The 22,072-nt window shown below is 46.0% G+C and overlaps 4 protein-coding genes across 12 annotated transcripts; 1 reads left to right on the top strand and 3 right to left on the bottom strand.

Annotated features, from left to right (window-relative positions):
- Window positions 1–940: 940 nt before the first annotated feature.
- On the bottom strand, window positions 941–9,339 carry LOC6544849 (sentrin-specific protease 6). 3 transcript variants are annotated; one of them, XM_001971503.3, is made up of 9 exons: window positions 8,694–9,339; window positions 7,907–7,997; window positions 7,116–7,850; window positions 4,606–7,041; window positions 4,433–4,544; window positions 3,415–3,533; window positions 3,106–3,322; window positions 1,540–2,996; window positions 941–1,474 (listed from the first exon to the last, which is right to left on the bottom strand). In XM_001971503.3, exons 2-9 carry the CDS (start codon window positions 7,985–7,987, stop codon window positions 1,148–1,150), a joined length of 5,484 nt encoding a protein of 1,827 aa, XP_001971539.1. In that variant the 5' UTR covers window positions 7,988–7,997; window positions 8,694–9,339; the 3' UTR covers window positions 941–1,147. The 3 variants fall into 3 exon arrangements, with proteins under 3 accessions (XP_001971539.1, XP_026832494.1, XP_015013730.1); XM_026976693.1 differs by lacking the exon at window positions 8,694–9,339 and adding an exon at window positions 8,642–8,688; XM_015158244.2 differs by lacking the exons at window positions 4,433–4,544; window positions 4,606–7,041; window positions 7,116–7,850; window positions 7,907–7,997; window positions 8,694–9,339 and adding an exon at window positions 3,646–3,962.
- A 262-nt stretch (window positions 9,340–9,601) lies between these two features.
- On the top strand, window positions 9,602–10,645 carry LOC6544848 (ribosome maturation protein SBDS). The gene is made up of 2 exons (XM_001971502.3): window positions 9,602–9,891; window positions 9,946–10,645. Exons 1-2 carry the CDS (start codon window positions 9,761–9,763, stop codon window positions 10,571–10,573), a joined length of 759 nt encoding a protein of 252 aa, XP_001971538.1. The 5' UTR covers window positions 9,602–9,760; the 3' UTR covers window positions 10,574–10,645.
- A 7-nt stretch (window positions 10,646–10,652) lies between these two features.
- On the bottom strand, window positions 10,653–13,189 carry LOC6544847 (IST1 homolog). Of its 6 annotated transcripts, XM_001971501.3 has the most exons (5): window positions 12,851–13,189; window positions 12,046–12,787; window positions 11,712–11,762; window positions 11,367–11,429; window positions 10,653–11,099 (listed from the first exon to the last, which is right to left on the bottom strand). In XM_001971501.3, exons 1-5 carry the CDS (start codon window positions 13,030–13,032, stop codon window positions 10,881–10,883), a joined length of 1,257 nt encoding a protein of 418 aa, XP_001971537.1. In that variant the 5' UTR covers window positions 13,033–13,189; the 3' UTR covers window positions 10,653–10,880. The 6 variants fall into 6 exon arrangements, with proteins under 6 accessions (XP_001971537.1, XP_015013727.1, XP_026833110.1 ...); XM_015158241.2 differs by lacking the exon at window positions 11,367–11,429; XM_026977309.1 differs by lacking the exon at window positions 11,367–11,429 and having other exon boundaries at window positions 10,653–11,063.
- A 2,018-nt stretch (window positions 13,190–15,207) lies between these two features.
- Window positions 15,208–21,906, bottom strand: LOC6544846 (radial spoke head protein 3 homolog B). Of its 2 annotated transcripts, XM_001971500.3 has the most exons (5): window positions 21,799–21,906; window positions 21,469–21,690; window positions 16,588–16,678; window positions 16,098–16,513; window positions 15,216–16,037 (listed from the first exon to the last, which is right to left on the bottom strand). In XM_001971500.3, exons 2-5 carry the CDS (start codon window positions 21,672–21,674, stop codon window positions 15,515–15,517), a joined length of 1,236 nt encoding a protein of 411 aa, XP_001971536.1. In that variant the 5' UTR covers window positions 21,675–21,690; window positions 21,799–21,906; the 3' UTR covers window positions 15,216–15,514. The 2 variants fall into 2 exon arrangements, with proteins under 2 accessions (XP_026833512.1, XP_001971536.1); XM_026977711.1 differs by lacking the exons at window positions 21,469–21,690; window positions 21,799–21,906 and adding an exon at window positions 18,609–19,803 and having other exon boundaries at window positions 15,208–16,037.
- Window positions 21,907–22,072: the final 166 nt, after the last annotated feature.

Here is a 22,072-nt window from a genome sequence, read left to right as displayed (position 1 = left end):
CACACCAATTGTAAATATACTCGCCACATAATATACTCCACACAAACACAATACTGCTCATATGAAAAGTATTTTATAACACACCTAATAATAAATGAATAATTAGTTGTAATACTTACAACATTCCGCGTTTCTATCGGTACGTCGATTTCCCTCTCCCATTCGCTTTTCGCTTGCCATTCGCCTCTCCACCCATACTATCCTCTCTTTTTTCTGCCTTCTCATCCCTTCCTTCGCGCGAGCAGCTGTGAGTCTAACCTAACTTTTTCGCCTGCTAACTACATGGCAGCGTGATTGTGTGTGTTGTTGCTTCACACGCACGAGTGCGGGTGTGTGCGTGCCCGTCTCCATGTAGGTCGCCATGTAGGTTCTAAAGTAACTACATGGCATAAGTCGCGGGTTGGGGAGCTATCAATTAAAGATTAACCAAAATTATGCAAAACCATTCAAAGTTGCAATCCAAGTTGAGCGCGCATGCAATATTTGTAAAAGTCCGCAAGCCAGCTTACGCATATTTCTGTTAAATTTGCATTCTGTTCATAGACGCGCCTCGGGGAGTCCCACCATGTAGGTGCAATCTACATGGCGATTCTAGCCTACATGGCGAGACATGCGAAACTGGTTTGGGCAAGGGCGACCACGAAATTTGTTGTAAAATAAAGTGGTGCTGAAAAAACTCCCCTAGAAGCAGGCAGTAAGGCATAAGTGAAAGAATTTAAAACCCTCAATTTTGTTTTCCCTGTTTGTAATCTATTTAAAATGGAATTTGGCTGTTTTAAATTCCGAGGTCATTAAAATTGTAAATTAATTCAGGGATTAAGTCAAGCGAATTTGAATGAACATAGAATTGATTTTCAGAAGTTAATGAAACAGCCCAAATGACTTTCAAATTAAAGTCCTTGTTTTTCGCCATCAATATATGCTTAGAAAGTTTCACCAGTTTCTTGTATTTCATACATAGTACTTTAGTCTTTATTTATAGTTTTAGTTTAGTGTAGTTTTAGAGGCAAATGTTTAGATACATAGAATTATTAATGTGATGGCGTATTTACAGATGGTGCCGCAGCTGTGGCAGCTGGAGCAGCGCAGGCAGGTGGGTCATATGCGCATCCGGATCGCGAGCTCGCATGGCGAGTATTGGTTGGTGCTACGGCTCTATCTTGCGGATCTTTAGACCTCCGCTGGAGCCGCGCGGCGTCAGATGAGCGACTCCGGGCGAAACGGCTGTCGTAGCGCCCGCCGTGCTCACCAGTTGTGGTATCAGTGTACTGCCGTTACTGTTAGCCTCCCCGTTTCCATTGCTCGGACTTGAGACGGATCCATTGTGCAGGCGCCGCTTCAGCACGAATCTTTTACCCGTGGGTGCTGCCGTAGTCGTGGGCGCAGGGGCTATCGCGGCGGGTTTCCCTGCCAGCGCTGGCTCCTCGTTTACAGGGTCCACTTCCATGTCGGTGCCGGCATTGTTTTCATCATGCTGAATGAAAGATTAAAGTTAGTGACCGTGATACAGCAGCTAGAATATCTTTGAGAGAAACTTACCATTTCACTGGCTGGATCCTCGTCGTCATGGCCCTCCTCCTCCTCAAACTCGGCACTCTCCGTGTCCTCCGGGTACTCGACCAACTGGCCATTCAGCGTGGGGAACTCGATCACTGGCAGAATAAGTCGTTGCTGCTGATTGCCGTCGTCCATTAGCTGCTGGATGAGATTGGCAATGTCCTCGCGCTTTTTCGTCACCGTGAGAAAGTCGAACCAGTTGGTCAGCTGCTTGATGGGCAGTCTGTAGTCTCTGATTGGCTCGCCAAAGAATTGCTCCACATACTGCAGCAGATACAGGCCGCAATCGGTGAAGTTGTTCTGCTGCGGCACCTTGACGCAGTGGCCCGGCATGTTGTCCTTGTTGAAGATGTGCGCCTGCGCATCCGGCTTCTTCACCCGGTACTCGCATGTGAGATAGTCTCGCAATGTGGCCACGACGCGGCTACGCGAAGCGCCCGCCAGGGAATCAAAGATTAGGATTAGAGGTTGTTTTACGGCTGGCACATCATCGGATGCAATATTCCTCGCTGGTCCGGTGGATGTGGGCTGCGAACTAGTTACAGTGGGGGTGGTGGTAGTCGTGGAAGTGGGCGTGGCCGTTGGTTCCTTGGCCGAGTTGGAGTTTTCACTGTCATCCGAGGCCATGTCGCTCTCATCGCCCTCCGCCTCATCCCTTTCGCTCTCATCGTCTGCTATCCGGCACACGTTCTCCGCTGTCAGAGCCGCTGGAAGTTGTCCTCCCTCTCCCCTTTTCGTCAGCGGGGTTATGGTGGTGTTGCCAATCTGCAGGGACACCTTCTTGCCTCTGGGACGCTTCAGCTGCTGCGGCTCCACTGGCTGATTCGTATCGAACGTCACGGGTCCTTTTAAGTTGGGGTAGCAAATGATGGCGAGGAACCAATGCGACTGCTCGTTGATGGGCACTATAATAAAATCCTTTTCGAAGATGTCCACTCCCTTGGTCCATTTCTGCACCCTGGCATGACGCTTCTGTGCTGCCGTCTGCTTCATGTCCGCTGGGCGCGTTAGCGTTGTGAGTCTCTTGTAAAAGAATGTGCTAAAGATATGTGTCCTGTCGCGTTGAGACTCCGGAATCAGTGTGTTCCTCAGCCAGAGCAGATAGAAGTCAATGATGATGTCGTTGAGGTAGGATTCCTTGGTGAGGCACACGTAGTCCTCCATGCGGATGCACAGGCCTCCCGTTCCCTTCGGCGGATACATCAGCAGACTAACCTGCTCGTCTGCTCTCAGTTGTCGCGGCGGTGGCTGCGAGCTCTTGTCTTGCGTCTTGCGATCGGAGTCCGCGATCCTCTCGAGAATCTCGGCGGCATCTGTCGAGGATATCTCGTCCACACAGCTGAACATGGACTTGATATTACCACGAGCGGTCACGGATATGCTGTCGAACAACAGGATCAGGCGGCGAGTGTGATAGCTGTGCGTCTTGAAACCGGTTTCTACAATTGAAAGAATTAATTACCATTGATTAGTTTAGCTTAGTTGCCGTATTGCTGAGCAAAACGATGAATGAAAATATGTAGTACACAGAGAGTGCTTATTACTCACGTTCGTGATGCTGATCGTCGGGCAGCTTGAGTTGGTTTTTTACGTACTCCGCGCACGTCTTGAGAAGATATAGCGTGACCAGTGGCTGGGCGGGCTCAACGTTGCCGAAGTGGGCTATCACCTTGATCACCTCCTGCTTGTGGATGTTCAGCTCGAACTTCTCGTCCTTGTCCTTCAGCATGCCAGCGATGCGAACGCCCTTCGTTGTGAAGCATACCTGTGGGATTGGGATTGAGCAATTATATTGTATTTAATTCTATTATACACATTTCAAGGGCAAGGGAAAGGCTAATGGGGGTGAGGCCTTACCGGCTCGGTAATCTCGAATCTGTAGGGCACCAGACGCACGCAGCTGCACTTCAAGGATGCGGAAAACTGTTCCGGTTCGGGGATATCCGACAAATCCCTAACATCGCCTCGGGAGAAATCTGCAATGGTAGGAAAAAGTCCGTGGTAGTTAATTGTAGCATTTTCCTCGTGGCCATCCATCAGTCACATTTTTATTCACTCGCGAGTTTTCGATTACGCCCACACATTTACCTTCATCGTTCATTGTGGTAGAATGCTTCGTCTACTTTGTGTCGTTAAGTAATTAAATAAGAAGTACTAAAAACCCTGCAAATGTGGGAAAATTGCAAAAGAATGAGGAAAACGATGTGTTTTCACGCATTCGCTTTGCGTCTCTGCTTCTTCTTCGCAGACCGTAAAAATGGCGTGCGCTGGCTGGCTGGAGCGCCCCCTGGCGGACTAACGCCTACACACACGGACCAATGGCGTTGCCAACACCAAATAACTGCACACACAACATTGCAATGCATCAGTGCTGCTGCTAGCTACAAAACGGCTAGACCTAGTCGAAAATAAAAAGTTTACTTGAAATAGATCAATTCTAAATTCGAATTTATGGTAAATCTTTGTATTTACTTTAATGTCGGCCACTTTAATATATTTTCTACGTAAATGTAATGTATATACGGACAAACTCTATCACTATTTTTATCTGATAAACATGCCAAATGTATATCGATGTCCAAGACGTTTTCGTATATTTGAGATACTTCGTATCTTTGTAGTTATCCGAGAAATGTTGTTTAGAAGATACTTGGTACCCGTCATTCATAAGTCAAAAATTGTATCTCATAAATTAAAATGAATCTGAGTAATTCATTCATAAGTCAAAAATTGTATCTCATAACATGATTCACTAAAATGAATCTGAGTAAATGAGTCTTCATAGTTAAAATCCAAAGGATAAACAAAAGTTCTTGTTCGATGTATACACGTCAGGTATAGTTTATGATATTTGAATGGCATACTTAGGTCTTACCTTTGTACAAGGCCACCTCATCGATCTCTGGCAGATTTGGCTCGCAAGGAAAGGCGGCGGAAAGTTCATGCAGATTGCCATTGGAGTTCAGCTTGGAATTGCTGGTAGGTTGCTGCCGAATATAACGAAATATTGACAATTGCAAGACATGGAGGTATATGTAAATAACTTACATTGCTCGAGTCCGAGGTGCCCTCACCCTCGTCGGCCTCATCCTCGCTGCTCAGCAGCACCACGGGATCCACTTCGGGCACCCGTCTGCCTCCCCGCGCTCTGCCGCCTCTCATGGCCAGGGATCCGCGACCGCGAGCTCCAACTCCGACTGCGTAGGTCACGCCAGCCAACTTGTTGTTGAATCTAGCTGCCGCCAACTCGCGTTTCTTATCCGCTGCCGTTGGGACAGCAGACACGGGCTCGCTGGAGGACGACGAAGCTGGCGAGGAGGCCGCACTATTCTTGGGCATGTAGGATTTGCGTTTCGGTGGCTCCGGGAAGACGCGTTTGCACCGCTCGCAGCGGGCATGATCGACGCCAGTGAATCCACACAGCTGGCAGACGGCCAGAAAACCGTCGATCAGTTTCCTGCCCTCCGAGGGAGCGCTGCCAGCGGAGGAAACTGCACCAACCGTTGAGTTACCACTTGCCGAACTGGCTGCTTCGCGTTTCGCCTGCTCGGCAGCGGCATTCGCTTGGGCATAAGCAGGCGAGGCACTCGTTGTGGCAGGATTAGGATTGGACGCTGCTCCAGCGACGGCAGACTGATTCTCCTGCGAACGGTTCATTTGCAGACTCTCCTCCGCCCGTGAAATCAGTTCGCTGGCAGACTCGTGGACCGTGAAGCCGACGGTGACCACAAAGTCCACATTGGCACCGCGATGCTCGACACACTGGATGGTGGTGTTGTGGTCAAAGGGCACACCGACCTGCTCGAGAAGATCCTGCACAGTGCAGGACTCACGTGGAAGCGTAAAGGTGATCAGACGTTGCTCTCCGCTGGCCAGGATCACCAGCATCTTGGCACTATTCTTGTCGCGCTCGGCTATTTCCTGACCGGCTCGGTTATTCAGCACATGCTGCGAGTGAATCTCGTAGTTATTGTGCGAAGTCTTCATCACGGATGATCCTTGTGTCACCGCCGCTGGAGCTGGAAGTGGTGCAGCTACTGCGGCTGGCACTGGCCTCTGTGGCTGCATGATCCTGGTGCCGGGCGGCAAGGCGCCAGCAGGTTGCGTGGGTGTTATTTTGGCAGTTGGGCGAACCATCGTTCCAGGTGCCGTGGCTCTCATGGGCGCCAGTCCTGGATTTGGAGGCGGAACTGGAGCTGGTGAGGCCGACAGAGTTTGCCTCTTCTTGTACTCCGCCAAAGTCATGCTTGCTCCACTGGGTGGTCGTATTCCTTGGGGCTGACTCTGGACCACTTGCTGTTGCTGCTGCTGCTGCTGTTGTTGCTGTTGTTGCTGCTCCTCTTCTTGCGAGGCAGCTGCTGCAGGATAGTAAGTGGTCAGTGTGGTTCCCGCTCCAATCTGCATGGGCTGTAGTTGATTGGGGGCCACCGGCTGAGCCGGAGCCTGGGGCTTCTGTTGCTCCTTTTTGAGCACTGCCGCCTGAATGCGCTCTTCCAAATCCATGCCTATAGTACTAGTTTGGACACCTCCGCCTGCGGGCGTTGGAGCAGGCGCCTGAACTGGCGCCGCGACTGCTGAGGTCACCGGAGCTCTGTAACGAATCGGAGCATGACGCATCATCAGCATTTGCTGGTGCTGCTGCGGTTGCTGTTGTGGCGCCTGCTGCTGCTGGGGATTTCCATCGGTGACCATGTGCGTGCGGTAGATGTGGCGCGGCTGCTGCTGCATCTGCTGTTGTTGGGTCTGCTGCTGCTGCTGTTGTTGCGGCTGGCCGAGATTCGTGCTGATGGTAATGTGCTTCATTTGGCCTTGGGTCACTAGCATGGCCTGACCCTCGCCGGCGCCGCTAGTCTGCACCACCAACTGAGCTCGAGTGGGTCGTACGCCCGCAGGGCGCATATTCCTAACCAGTCCGCCGGGCACAGAGCCCACTGCTCCTCCCCGGGGCCGTACTTGTCGTACAATCGTTGCGGGCGTGAGTGTTGGTCTGGTGGTGATTAGTGTGCCCGGTCTGGCCAGAACAGCTCCCCCTCGTGCGGATTTCCTGAACGAGGCTCGTACCAGTTGAGTGCCTCCTGCAGCAGTGGTGGCCACTAGCTGCGGCTGCTGCTGAGCCACCAACTGGGGCTGCTGCTGCTGCTGCTGTGGAGGCTGCTGCTGCTGCTGTGGCTGCACCTTTTGCACCTGCAACTGCTGGTAGACAACGTTTTGGGTCTGCTGTGGCACCACACGAGCCTGCACCAAATGGGCTGTTTGAGTCGTGGGCTGCAGTTGCATCTGCTGTTGCTGCTGGACTTGCTGATGCTGCTGCTGTACGTGCTGCTGGATGACGTGCTGTTGCTGCTGCTGCTGTTGCGGCGAAGTGGCATAAACTACTCGATTGTTGTACGGATGTATGGCCTGGCGCATAATCAGCTCCTGATGCTGCGGCCCCTGGATCAACACCGGTTGCTGCTGGACAATCACGTGTGTATTGTTGAGCATCTAAATGTGTAGAAATTGTGACAATATGTTTACAAGTGACAGGTAAAGAAAAGGCTATGTGAAACCTAACTTACCCCTAATGGTCTTTGTTGCTGCTGGGTGGTGGTCATGCGGTAGACAATCTGCTGGTGCTGTTGCGGTTGCTGTTGGGGGGGCGACGTCTGCAGCTGCAATGTTTGTGGCTGCTGCGCTTGCTGATGCTGCTGCGGGGGACTCTGAAGTAATTGAGTTTGCCCTTGGGGCGACGCTTGCACTTGGTAGGCGGGTGCGTGTTGCTGATACTGTTGCTGCTGTTGTTGCTGCAGCACTTGCTGCTGCTTCTTCTGCTGCTGCATATGTTGTACGATGGCATTTGGTTGCAGGACTTGCTCGGAAGTGTAGTAAATCTGCTGCGTATGCTGGATGGCGGGTTGCTGCTGTTGATGCTGCACATATTGTTGCTGCTGCTGTTGCTCCATGTGCAGTTGTTGCTGTTGCTGCTGGGGCTCCTGCTGCTGCTGCTGATAGTGAACTTGCTGCACTTGCTGCACCTGCTGCACTTGCTGCACTTGATGCTGCTGATGATGCATTACAACTTGTTGTTGCTGCTGCTGGTGCTGTTGCTGCGGCTGTTGTTGCTGCTGTTGTTGTTGCTGCTGCTGTTGCTGGTGCTGTTGCTGCTGATGGGCAAGATCATCGCCGCCGATTATGTGGTATGTGGGTGCCGCCGACTGCTGCGGCTGTTGATACTGCGCTGGAGCCGCCGTTTGGTAGACCACTTGCTGCTGGTCGTTGAAGACCAACTGCTGGTCATCCTGCAGGACCAGGGACTGAAAGTAGCGGGAAATTAGCTAGGTGCTCACCGTGGGCTTCTGATACTACTCACCCCCACCTCATCTTGGGGCACTTGCACTACCTGCAGATCGGAGTAGACGGGCTCCTCCAGCGGCACAATATACTGCTCCATTTTAAGGCAGCTGGAAAGGGTAATAGATTAATTTCAGATTGAATTGTATATGTGCATTTTGGGGCCTTTCAAAATACTATTGTTTTGCATAATTAAATGGGACTTGACATTTATTTAATTTAAATGTCATTTCTTCCAAGTCCATTTTTAGTTACTGAAAATATAGTTACTGCTATAGGTGCATTTTAATTATATGTAAATAACAGTGCACTTATGCTTGAGAAAAGTCAAAAGTAAAGTTATTAAACTTTGCACCGTGTGTAGCATAATTAAGATACTTTAAACATTTAAAGGTTATATTTTTGCGTCTCAGTACTAAATTCCTCAACATTTATTCTAATAAAACCAAGGTTAAGCATCTATGTGATGTATTAAAATCAAGTAAGTGGACAGAAAAACAAGTTTCATCACGTTTTTGTGCCATTTCAAACACACGAATATACAAATTTCTGCCCCTTTTGCAGGCGTCGCATTTTTAAGACTTTTGCACAGCCCTCAAGAACACACACACAAAATCGCAGTTGAAAATTGTGATATGTAGCATTTTCCGGGCAGAAACTTGCACAATATTCGGTTGATATTTTGGATAAACTAATTCTTTGGTAATTTTGCAATATATTTCACTTTTTTTAGACAAATTTATTATACAATTACAGGGCATTTATTGAGCCTCATTTTTTTTGTTGGCATTCCCAATCCCACACACCTCCGTTAATCTTCCAAAAATGGCAAGTTTCTGGAGCCAATCGCTGTGCCCTCAGCTCGGTACACTTGCTGTTTGATTAAATCATAGCCGCGCTGTCTTTTTACAATGATTACACGTTAAATATTAGCGTTTTTGCTTGAAACCCGTGGCTTTCTTTCTTGCAATAAAAATGGCGTTCACCATTAAAGGCAGCATTTGGTGATTTTTCCCATCTGGCAATGCCCGAACGCGAGCGCCACCTGGCGGGTTCGTCAGCTGTTTACAAACACTTTGCAGCGTTGCTTTGGGCCGCTGATTTATCGATGTCTGCCTTGTGCCGTCCTCTTCGTCTAATGTTTAGAGGTCCCTCTGTTTGGCATGTAGCCAGTTTAAAGGGACCACTAAACGGTCGGGCCACTGGAGTTGCCTTAAAATCTTTAGTTTTTCGCACTGAACGCGCTGATTCGGTGTATTTCTGTAATTTGCTCCACATTTTGACGTTAGTTAGCGAAAGGCGATTGATAACAATTTTTAACGACCGTTGATATCGCGGTTTTAAGCACTGTGTGTTTTGTTGTTTGCTGCGCGCTCTGGCGAATTGGGTGAGAAAGAAGAAGAATAAAAGAGGCGAGGGAAAAACAACATCGTTATTGTGGTGGCAAAAGAGCGATAGGCGGATAAAACGATAGCTTGGGAAAATGTGGGTGGCAACGAAAAATAAAATATATATTTATAATAAAGCCATCCAAATATAAATTGAAATATATCAAGTAATAATAAATATAATAATAATAATATGTTCTAAGCAGTTGTATAAATATTTAGTGTTCGCCAAATATTTATTGAATTTTTCAAAAAGATGTTAAGCTGGTAATGAATTATGCGTTTGAACTATGATCGCTGAAAAATTAAAACCGATTTTAAGCCAGCAAAAAATTTAATCACCTTGCAAAATAAAGAAAATTTGAATAATTTCACAATTACGGAGTATAAATTCTTTCGTTTTTGACAATTTATCGTTTGGCTCGATCGAAACTGTCTTGGAATAGTTTCCCATCTCTAATTTCGAAGCTTTTATTTTAATAACAATGTCCAAAATATTTACGCCCACAAATCAAATACGCCTCACAAATGTCGCCATTGTGAGGCTAAAAAAAGGAGGCAAGCGTTTCGAGATCGCCTGCTATAAAAATAAAGTCCTTTCCTGGAGGAGCAACAGGTAACAGTCGCTAAATGCAACACGTGCACATTGTGAAATGCGTTTTACCTATAGCGAAAAGGACATTGATGAGGTCCTGCAAACCCATACCGTGTTCACCAATGTCTCCAAGGGACAGGCGGCCAAAAAGGACGAGTTGCAAAAGGCGTTCAATAAAACAGATGAAACTGAGATCTGCAAGGAGATCCTGAGCAAAGGAGAACTGCAGGTGTCGGAAAAGGAGCGCCAAAGTTGTCTGGACACCCAGCTAAATAGTATAGTTAACTCCGTGGCTGCTTTGTGTGTAAATCCAGAGACGCGTCGTCCATATCCCGCCTCCATCATCGAGAAATCCCTGAAGGATGCCCACTTCTCCGTCAAGATGAACAGGAACACCAAGCAGAACACACTGGAGGCCATCAAGATTCTCAAGGACCATATGCCCATCGAGAGGTCACGCATGAAGCTGCGGGTTAGCTTCGCTGGAAAAGAGGGCGGTGGCAAGCTCAAGGAATCGGTGGTTAAGTTGGCCAACACAGTGGAGCACGAGGAATGGGACGAGGCCACCTTGCACTTAACCTTGCTCATAGATCCTGGCCAATATCGCGTCATCGATGAGCTGGTGAGGAACGAAACGAAGGGCAAGGGACTGCTGGAGCTGCTCGAACTGAAGGAAGTTGTGGAGAGCGAGGAACTCTTCTAGGAAATATAATCTTTTGTTTTTCTTTGTAATCTTGTTGATATTTATGTGAAACATAAAGATGTTAACACACAATTTAATCTGTTATTTGAATCTTAAAGCTGTATTTAGATGAATCATCAACATTGCGGTAATGCGAAGCAATAGGTAAACAATTTTCCAGTTTCAAGGTTGACAGGTTCAATTGACCAACTACTTAATACAAAATATAAAATGATCAATAGTTCCTTACACATATGTGATTATTTATATAGAACAGGTCAGAGATTATAACAAATATACTGTAGAATTGAAAAGGTGATCAGCTGCTTTACTTTCGCTTCTTCAGGTTCTCAAAGCGCCGTGAAAGGTCATCAAAATCGATCTCTTCCTCGTCGTCCTTCTTCTCGGCACCTCCACCGGGAACATCCGGCAGATCATTCGGGACGTTGGGCAGCGAGGGGAAGTCCAACGCCGGAGGAGCACTTGGCAGCGTGGGATTACCCGGTGGCAGCTTGGATCGGGGTTGAGGTTTGGGTTTGTTGGCGTTCTGCGAAGGGCATAAAGAAAATGAATGAGTATCTAAGATATTTAACACAAACAAGAAACCTTCTTTTCTGATTTTTAAAAGCCAATTTAAAATTATGTAAATCAAAATTAAATTGTAAGAAATTTGGGTTAATCTGGGTTTCATAAAATAATTCTGTTAAATCATAAGTAAATTTCGATATGTAGAAATTTTCAGAAAATTTAGGTTTGATTCCATAAAATGATCAATAAAGTAGGTGCTTGATTTGATAAAATCCAATGTCCTGACCTGGAGATTTACGGGATTAATGGAGGTGTAACGCGGCGGCGGATCATTTTCGGGTTTGGGGCGCTGTTAGGCAAAATTAAAGAGAAAATAAGGCAAATAAAAAATAGAAACACTGGCATAACAAATCAATAGGGAACATTGAGTCAAGCGAAAAGATAACAGTGGACAACAAGCTATGAATCACTTGGATGACTGAACTTACACGCACAGTGGGTTTTCGCACAGAAACAAACAAGAGTGGAGGAGGAGAGCCCATGGAAGCGTATTTCATTTGTTTAGTGATGTTGCAGAACGAGAAGCGAGTTAGTTTTTGGTTAAACAGCATTCTACACAGAGATAACCTACCAGAATATTCTCATCCGGGCTGCCCGAGCCATCCGTATTGTCCGCTTCACGCTGCAACAGCCCAGGAGTCATGCAAAACATGCCAAAGCTCAACTATTAACTATTCTCCAAAAAGGATATATGCCTTTACTGCAGTTGCAATCGCATGTATTACTTAATTGGGCCAATAAATAATAATGTTAGTAAATCCTGAATAATATTGCGCAATAACTAGCTTATCACCGGATAGTTAGTCTGGGAAAGAGGGCAAACTAATTTATAACTAGTGTGATTGCAACTGCACAAACTATAAATATCCCTGTGCTACAATAAGGCGTTAGATAAGTATATTTACATTGATAAAGTTGGTGTTCAGATCCTTCTCCTCGGCACATTTTGCAGGCAGGACTGCAGGCGGTGCCGGCTGATTGGGCGGAATATTGTAGGCGAACGGCGGCGGTGGCTGCACGGGATGGGGCACGGCGTATGCCCCAGCAGGAGCTCCTCCGCCTCCGCCACCGCCGCCACCGAAGGGTGGGTAGTTGAAGGGCTTTGCGCTCGGTGGCATCGGCATATCGGGCAGTGCTGGCATAGCCGGATATCCAATGAAGCCCATTTGGGGCGGTGCAGCGCCACCACCGCCACCGGCACCACCACCACCACCGCTCAAGTTGTTCCGATCGGACAGGTCAATCAGATGCGGCTGCGGGGGCTGATCCTCCTGCATGACCTGCGGATCCGGTTCGTACTCGATGTTATAGTTCTTGGCAATGGCAATGAGGTAGTTCTCCACCAGAAGCTTTGGCGGCGCCTGCAACGTGAGCTTATGCATGAGTTTCTCCGACACATAGTGCTCCCCAGTGGCGGTTCTCGATTGCTCGGCGAACTGTGGCCCATATTTGGTCACAAATATGTCCGATATGATCTTCAGCTCGGCTATATCGCTCTGGAGGCGGGGACACACCCAAACCAAGCTGGCCACCGGCTCGGCGATCCCTGTGTCCAGTTCCTTCATCTGGGTGATGAGGCCGAATCTGGCGAGCAACAGGTCACAGTACATCTCCACCATTTCCATTGCCTCCACCAAGTAGTCCTCCCTATGAATGCATGTAGACGATATATGGGAGGGATCCCTATGGATAATATGTTCCCGCACTCACCTTATGATGTGCTCCACGCGAATCCGCGCCCTCTCCGTTTTTCCCGTGGCCAAATAGTCGGCTATTTCCTTCCTGGACTTTTGCGTCAGCTCCGCCTTCTTCTTCTCCAGCAATTTCAGGCGATTGAGTGCCAATCGAAGATTGGTCTTCAGTTTGTTGTAGTTGGGGCCGCTGGAAAACATCTTCACTTCACCCTGGGCTGCCGATTTAGTAGTGAAAACAAGGAAATTTGTTTAGTGGTGATTCATTAACTTAATACGGAAAAAACTAGGGTTGTTGATAATATATCAATATATCGATATTTGTTCTGAAAATGTTATATTTATATCGTGATATTGTTTTGCTCAAATATCGATATTGCGATATTTTTTTGATATTTTCCCCTTGGTCACTCTGATTTCCAAAGCGATACCGGGTAAAAGTGATCGTCTTAAAATTATCATAAAGTACCTGATCACTCCGGGTAGCTCAGTGCCTTCAAAACGGTTGGCGTCCGCTATAAAATGTGTAGTCTGTAACGCACGAAGCCGAATGACTGACAAACATATAACACAACGAGTCTTCTTAAAATCACTTAACTCGAAAAAATAATATAATAATACTTGGAATTAAATAGCATTGATTTATATAAGCACAATCTGTATTATTATCTGTATTAGATATTGAATATCCAGTCAAATAAGAAACATAAAGTTAATAAGAAACTATTATATTTTTATTGTGGGGAAAAAAACAAATTTTATTTGAAAAAAAAAATATCGATATTTTTTTTAGTTATTTTTTCTAGTTGGGAATTATTTGGCTACAAGAAAATATGTTTCCTAAACAAATATTAAAAGCGGCAATAACTATGTGTTCCGACAGTAAGTTGAACATTCTTCATGCTTTAATTAAGACAATTTTTACTACTTTGTGCAAGTAACACATACACTACGTACATACATACATGCATACATACATACATGCATACATACATACATACATACATACATACATACATACATACATACATACATACATACATACATATATACATGCATGCATACATACATACATACATACATACATACATACATACATACATACATACATACATACATACATACATACATTCATACATACATACATACATACATACATACATACATACATACATACATACATACCTACATACATACATACAAACTACACCTACACTACACTCACTGCTCGACCGGTAAGAGAGATTACTTGAAATATGCCTTACAGTCTTCGCTAGAACTAGTTGGGAATTATTTGGCTACAAGAAAATATGTTCCCTAAACAAATATTAAAAGCGGCAATAACTATGGTTCCAACAGTAAGTTCAACATTCTTCATGCTTTATTTAAGACAATTTTTACTACTCACTTTAAAGACCTCACTGTTTCACTCACTAATATAATTATGACAAAATAATAGATTATTATTTAATTACTTACAGCTCGAGATTAATTTAGTAGCACTTTGTATTAAAAGCGGCAATAACTATGGTTCCAACAGTAAGTTAAACATTCTTCATGCTTTATTTAAGACAATTTTTACTACTCACTTTAAAGATCTCACTATTTCACTCACTAACATAATTATGACAAAATAATAGATTATTATTTAATAGATTTATTTAATAATAGATTATATTAATAGATTATATTTAATAGATTAATTTAGTAGCACTTTGTATAAGAATAAACATAAAAATATATATCCCTTTCAGTGTAGGGTAATCAATTTGTGTTATTTGCCTGGTTATTTGTTCAAGAGAGATGCGAATGTGAACTTTCAAGTAATCACACTTAAGAACACATACACTACACTCACTGCTCGACCGGTAAGAGAGATTACTTGAAATATTTTGTGACTCTAAATTAGGGTTGTTGATAATACATCAAAATATCAATCACTTAACTCGAAGTATTGGAAATAAGTAGCATTAAAATATATAAACACAATCTGTATTATTATCTGTATTAGATTTTGAATATCCAGTTTAATAAGAAACTTTTATATTTTTATTGTGGGGAAAAAACCAATTTTATTTGAAAAAAAAAAAAATCAAATATATCGATATTTTTTTGTTATTTTAAAAATTATCATAATTTTTTTTGATAAAAAAATATCGATACGATATTTTGTTAATATCACGACAGCCCTAGAAAAAACAATGTGACGTCACGTACAGTGTGACCGTAGAGACAGACCGTAAAAATAAAAGCACCTGCAGGACGGTAACACTGAAAACTCTAATTGGCTTGAAGAATTTTCATACATTTTAAATGACCGATCATTTCAACCATTTAGGTATGTTTAGCCATTTCAAAGATTAAGAGCAATGCATGGTTGGGCTTATTTTGTTGAGCTTTATTGGTTGAATTTTCGGTAACACAAGAACCTTTAACAATTATCCAGTTTACAATTTGCCATTCGCTTCCATTTCGCCGCCGCCGCTGTGCAGTTGTGTTTGGCGCCCAGTTTCGAATCTGCGGCGAATTGAGCTCTTCGCCAGACACAACAACAAAGTTGCAGCCAACCACGATTTAATAGCAGGTGTGTGTTAGTGTTACACGTGAGTGTGTGTCTGTGTTTGTGGTGGCATCAGAATCCCACTCGAAATATGAACTCGAATATGAACGCGAACGCAATCACTTAGAGATGAGGAGGCGGTGGCGGCGGCTCGGGGCACTGCTCTATTTCCGTTTCCGATTCGCAGGGACACGCCTCCATCTCATCGATGGCGCAGCCCTCCTCCTCACAAACACCCGCATCCGGTCCGGATGGTTCCGATTCAGGTTCCTTGTAGCCGGCATAGATCTCAGCACGCTGCTTGATAATCTCCTGAATGATGGCGGTGAGGATCTCGCGCGAGTCCACAATATGACCCACTTCCTCGGCCACCTCGGCGGACAACCACGGACAGACGCTCTTCATCAGCTGCTCCTTCTTGACGGCATCGCTGGCCGGCTCAATGTTCTCCAGCACCTCCGGCACCAGACTGGCAATGTGTCCCTGGAGCAACTTGGCCGCCGTCACGCTCTTCTGCATCTCAGCATCCAGCTCCTTGGCAATCGCATCCTGGCGCAGGCGACGCTCCTTCTCCGCCTGCAAGCGCAACTCCTCCGCCTCCAAACGGCGCAGCTCGGCCAGTTCCGCCTCCCTCTGGGCCAGGAATCTGTGGATAACAATACACCACTATTGTAATCTGCATCTTGAAAATCTTGGTGATACGTACTCTTCCTGTTTGCGCCGCAGGCTGGCCAGTTCCATCTCGTGGGCCACCTCCAGCATGCTCTGCTCGATGCAGGCGTCCACCAGGACATCGATGATGGGCTGCGCCTCGGCATCGAAGTGGAAGAGTTCGCCCTCGCCGATCTCGGTGCCCACATCCACGCCCACTTTGGCCGGTATGAATGGAGGCGTCGGCGGCTTCTCGAGGAACAGGTCCGTCTGCGTGTCGATGGAGAACTCCGGCGGACGCTGCATCAGCTTCTCCAGATACTTCTCCGTCTGAATGGTCTCGTGCTTGCGGCCCCTGACCGGCGGCGGAGTGCCCAGGACATTTCTCTGATTGCGACACTGCATCGTCCGTTTGCGCAACATATTGCGGCGCCTCAATTCGGCGCCCTTGTCGAAGGGATCCACATCCGTCTGGAGCGGAAAATAAAGTGGATTAGTCGCGGGTCAGGGCTGCCAGAGAACTGGGCTCCACTGATGGTACTTACCACCAGAGAGGCGTTGCCAAAGTTGCTGCCCTTTATGACGCGACGGTCGTACATGACGTTCTTGTAGGGCTCCGGCGGCGGGACGATGGGTCTGCAAGAGGAGCAAATGGCAGGCAAGGAGTTGCCCAGGTGGGAGCCACCAATTAGTAAGCCTCGACCCAGTTCAGCAAACTGCTCATGCAGAAAAAAAGCTGCAGACTTTTACAAATTTCCAAATACATAAGTATACTACATGTCTTGGGTTTTTACCGCCCCATACCATACAATGCAAAATATCTATTCCTATATACTTAATATATTTTAAAAGTATTCAATTGGTTTCTCTTAAAGTTTGAAAATGGCACCTTTCAAGTTATGATGTCTGTTACATGTCTTAAGTTTTTACCATACCATACCATACCTTGCAAAACATCTATTTCTATATAATTAATATATTTTAAAAGTATTCACTTGGTTTCTATTAAAATTTGAATCATATCAAGTTATGATTACTAATAGTTTCAGTGCACTTCGGTTTATTAGCCAAGACCCAAATCTGTTGCACTATCAAGGCGATAAACATCAAATTTGTGCATTTCTCAACGCCTTCGCAGGTCGTTTGTCAGGTCATCTCCGATTCGAATCAATTTGGCCAAAGTTCAGTACACTTTTGGGTCAGATGTGAGGGCGGCGATTCGAGCTTAAAGCCTTAAAGCTGGACGAGTCCAGTCCGTGGTTGCTGAGTAATTTATGACTTGCTACTTTATATGTGTTTACTACAAGTAAACGGGGAAACAAACATTTCTTGCCGCACATGCACATACACATGGAGTTTGCGAGGGGGAGTATATAACACTGTGAGACATTGCACTAGGAGAACTTGGCACCTGAACTCGTGACCTATGCAAATTCGCAGCTACTTTTGGCCCACAACAGGAAGTCACATTGAAGTTGCTGGCGAATGTCTGACAACATTTCTCTGGGTCTGGGTCTGCAGACCGCAGCCATTGGCAAATGGAACGCGGAACCCTTGGTGCGATTTCCTTATGGGTACTACTGGGGATTTGATCTAAATTGTTCCATTCGTACACCCTTTGGTATAGCCACATTGCAGTTTATTTCGGTGACGCTTAGTTGTCTGCCTTATAGCTTTATTTAAACGTTGAGTGATATTTCATATTCAGCAATCCAAAAAAGGATGGCCCATTTGGGAGAACAACATCCCATTTGGGCAAAACGGCCGGCAGGACCTGTTTTTGTTTTTGTTTGTGCCATAGGTGTCCTTCTTCTCTGGTGTGGTAATTGAACGTAATATCCCTCCATTTGTGGCACTGTTTTTTATCGCTCCTTTGTACCCATTGTTGTTGTCTACGAAATCTTGATTTAAATTATTTAAGCCCTGAGCTGGGAATATGGAATACTCTCCGCTGGCACGACACATTCGAGGGTCCTTTGTCCGTTTGTCCGTTTGCTCGCATGTTATTTTATGCAAGGCAAACGGGTTTCCCCTGTCGAGAATGCGCCAAATAAATTAATCAAACCGTTCAGGGAATTTACAAAGTCCAAATGTTATTGGAAAAGCATTTCTAATTGAATTGTGGAGGAGTTCATTGTGGAAGTGGGCGCACCACACATGTACCAAACCTGGCTGAAGAAGAGCCTACTGACAATTTGTAGGTCGTAAGTGTTAGTAAAGTTTATGAAAAAAGAGGTATTTCAATAGAATCTAGAACATTTAAGGAATCCCTAGGACTGTCGAATCTTTAAAGGATTGAATTCGGCTCTTAAAGCCCCAAAACCCATTTGTAATTGAATCGTTTGGGTGTCAATCGATAAAGGCAGTACGACCTGAAGTGGGGAGCTTAGTTCTGGTTCCATTGCAGAATGGCGGAATAGGTACGTATTACTCATTTCAATTTATGGTAATATATTTTGGCCCACTTTGCCTTGGTCAGTTGTGGGACCTTTTTTACTTGCCACCTTTTTTCACTTCCAACTCCAGTGGTACCCATACCATTTTGGGGGGTTGGTCTTTTTATTACCTCTTGTCGCTGCTGATGTTGCTGTTGCTGTTGTTGTTGTTGTGGTTGGTGGTGGAGCGACGCTGTTGCAGTTGTTGCTGGAACTGGGCCTTGGTGATGTGGAGTCCACCGGCGAGGGACTGCGAATCGTTACGGGAGGACTTGGAGGCCGCAGCAGTGGCCGCCGCCACTGCCGCCGTGGCACGCACTCCATTCAGCCGGGTGGCGGTCACCTTCTGCTCCTTGCTCTCGCTGCCGGGTTCCTTGGCGAAATATCCTTGCAGAATCATGGGGTATGAGGAGTAGGCGTAGACATGCCTCCTCAGCATGGTGGCCGGTATCATCTGGACTTCATGGGGAGGCGGCAGGAAGATGCCCTGCGGCACCGTGGTCTCGAATCGTGGTCGCTGTGCCATCGCTGGATCCATCCAGGCGCCGGAATTGGCGCTCTGGCGGCCGCCGTAGTTCTGCTCCTCCGGCGCCAGGAAGCGCAGCTTCTGGCTCAGCTCATCGGCGAAGCTGCGCACCTCCTGGTTGCTGCGCGAGAAGTGCGATTTCTGTGTGGGATACCCAGCTGGCTCTGCTACATTGTGATCCTGGTTATCCGCTATACCCGCCTCTCGCCGGATCGGACGCACGATGGCCTGTTGGGGGCGCGTTGGATAGGAATCGAACTCCGGCTCCTCGGACGGCTGGTGGCGCAGCACCGAGAATGCGTTGGTCACCACGTGCTGGAAATTGTAGGGACTCTGATATCGCTGGACGTTGTAGTCGCCGGCGCTGTAGTAGGAGTTGTAGTTGGTGTTCGAGTTGGAGCTGGACGAGAGGCGTCCTGGTGCGTAGGGATAGCTGCTGGCGAAGGAGAAGTTCTGCACGCGATTCGGTCTATTGTCGGTGAGGTGCTCCAGTTCTGCTGCTGGCTGTGGATCTGGCTCAAGTTCTGGATGTGAGTGTGCTGGGTGCTGCTGCTGCTCCGTCTCTGGCATGGTCTCCGCTTCCTTCTCGGTTATCCCTGCTCCCGGCCGCCGGTCACCTCGTTCATTATAAATAGCCACCACACGGTTCTCTCACCCGCCGCACCGAAAAAGTTAATCAATATTTTTCTTATAGTTTCCCTTTTCCATTCGTGCCGCGCTGGCCGCTCAGGTGTTGCTTTCGTTGATTGCTTTATTTCACCGCGGAACACGTACCGCACGGCTCGAATGGCAAACGCCAAATGACCAAAGGACTCGCAGGACTCGCAGGACTCGCAGGACTCGTGCTCGGACCCGGTTGGATTCGGCCCGTGGTCAGCAGTCGTCGTGCAGACAAAGAAATATATCGAATTTCTTCTTAGGAATATATATACGAGTATATTCTGATTGGGCACCACTTTGTTTTGTAATAACTTTTACGAAGCAGCAATTATGCGTTTACTTCAAAAGACATTTATAATGAAAAAACGTCTGAATGAATACCTAACTTTTTTCAGATTTTTTCTGAGTGTATCTGGAGGCTAGCGCCGCAGTTTGAGGCACCTGATGGGCAGGTGTTGCAATAATAATGCGAACTGTTAACAGTCGGTGGCATTGCCATGGCCAAATCCACGTTCCCAAGAATTCTAGTTTGCATAAGAGCTTTTTTCCACCCAAGTAGTTTCGCTGGGTGAGTAGTCTCCAATTAAAGGTCTTGCCCCGGCGAAGGACCTTGAATTTCATTCGATGGTGTCCACATTTCCTGTCACATTGTTGGAGATGACTTCACGCATTTCCCTGCCTGACATTGAAATTGGAGGTGGGTGGTTCTATTACTCGGAACACCTCCTGGCTAATGTCAATGGCCAAGGTCAACTGCTTGGACTGCCTGATAAGCGGAATTCAACAGGGAACCAGCTTAATTAAGTGGATTTCTTGGCACTCGAAGGCGGCACTCTTTTCACTGGCAATGGAGAAAGGCCAGTGAATAGATGAAAGATTATTGTTACTAGAATTGGAAGGAATGTGTCAGAAGTCCAAGAGCTTTTGGCTAAGCCTGTGGTTAAGAAAGGTTGGTTTACTTCACTCAATCATACTTATATGATTAAATTCGTTGGCCGACCTTCGAACCTTACAAGAAACACCTAAAAACACTGTATTTCTATCCTAATTTGAGCATACACAATTTCGGTGCTATTATATTGGAATGTTTTCGGCTTGAGAGAATGGGAGCTTGACTACAACTCGATATAGATACACAACAGTTTATTGTGTTTTTATCATATTTCGGGATCATCCTTATTCCCTGTTTGACCTTAATCCGACCCAAGTCCAGCCCCCGTCATTATCTGTAGTCTGATATACTTGTATAATTTTATGATAGTGCGTCAACTTCCAGTTTTAAGCACTCAACGACTTGCACTCCCCTCATAATTTCCCCTCAAATCGCCGTTCATGTCCTGTGTACTCCATCCACTGCTTCCTTTCAGGACACGAATGTTTCTATTCGAAATCATACCGAGTTTGCGTGTCCTTCGGCTGGGCCATTGTATTGACCATCACCCGAACACGGCCAGCGTTTAATAATTTATTTACGCAATTTATGACTTTCGTTTTTGGTCCTGGATTCCATTGACCCCAGTGTGCAGACATACAAATGTGTAGAAGAACCCCCCCCAAGCTGCTAAAAAAGCGCTGGTTTTGCAACTATAAGATACCCTTTAGAAAAGGAATAATATCCACTACATCTAGATGAAATGCATATATAAAGAATTAATTGAAAACATATACACTAACATAGGAAAGTTACTTAATATTAATATTGGCTTATGTCTAAAGCACTAGGTATTCAATACACCGCACTTGCTTAACTCCAATTACAGGGTAAGCTTGGGAAATGCTTTGGGTGGCTTCTGTTTGGTACTCACTTGGGGCAACCTTTGATTTTGATCGGCTTGGGATGGCTGGCCCACCAAAATGCCTGTTTGCATGGTGGCGCTGGACAAGGATTCTCGTGCCATTTGAGCTGCATCTCGGTGACCTCGGTTCCCTTGATGCCGGAACTGAGGAAATCCATTCCAGAGCTTTTGCCCCCATTACTGGGCTTGTATTCCCTCTTCGGGATCGTCGGCATTGTTCACTTTTGCTTTCTTACGTTTTCGAGGTATTTAGAAAATTGGATTATTATTTGGGTAAAGGTCTTCCGCTTGCCAAAGTTATGTGTAAAAAAGTGATTTTTTTAGGTGACACATATTTACAGGCGTTCTTTGTCGTATGTTTTTATTTCCTTGTATTAAATATTTGTATTTCTTGTAGTGCTATCTGACATGGGTTAGAATTTGTATCCAAAATAAACAACGACGGCGGAATTTCCTCAGTTGCCATGGAAATTTAAAGTCGGCATTGTTAAACTGTTGCTGTGAGGGGATGGGTTTTTGGCAATGCGGCTTGTTCGTACTAACACTCGATATAATTTCTACGTTTCTGGAATGAATATCTATCGGGACATATAGATTTGAATATTTCATGAAA

Source organism: Drosophila erecta, unplaced genomic scaffold, assembly GCF_003286155.1.
Source record: "Drosophila erecta strain 14021-0224.00,06,07 unplaced genomic scaffold, DereRS2 tig00000021-arrow-pilon, whole genome shotgun sequence".
Lineage (NCBI taxonomy): Eukaryota > Metazoa > Arthropoda > Insecta > Diptera > Drosophilidae > Drosophila > Drosophila erecta.
Note: the sequence above shows the minus strand (reverse complement) of the source record. Positions and strands in the feature narration are given on the sequence as shown.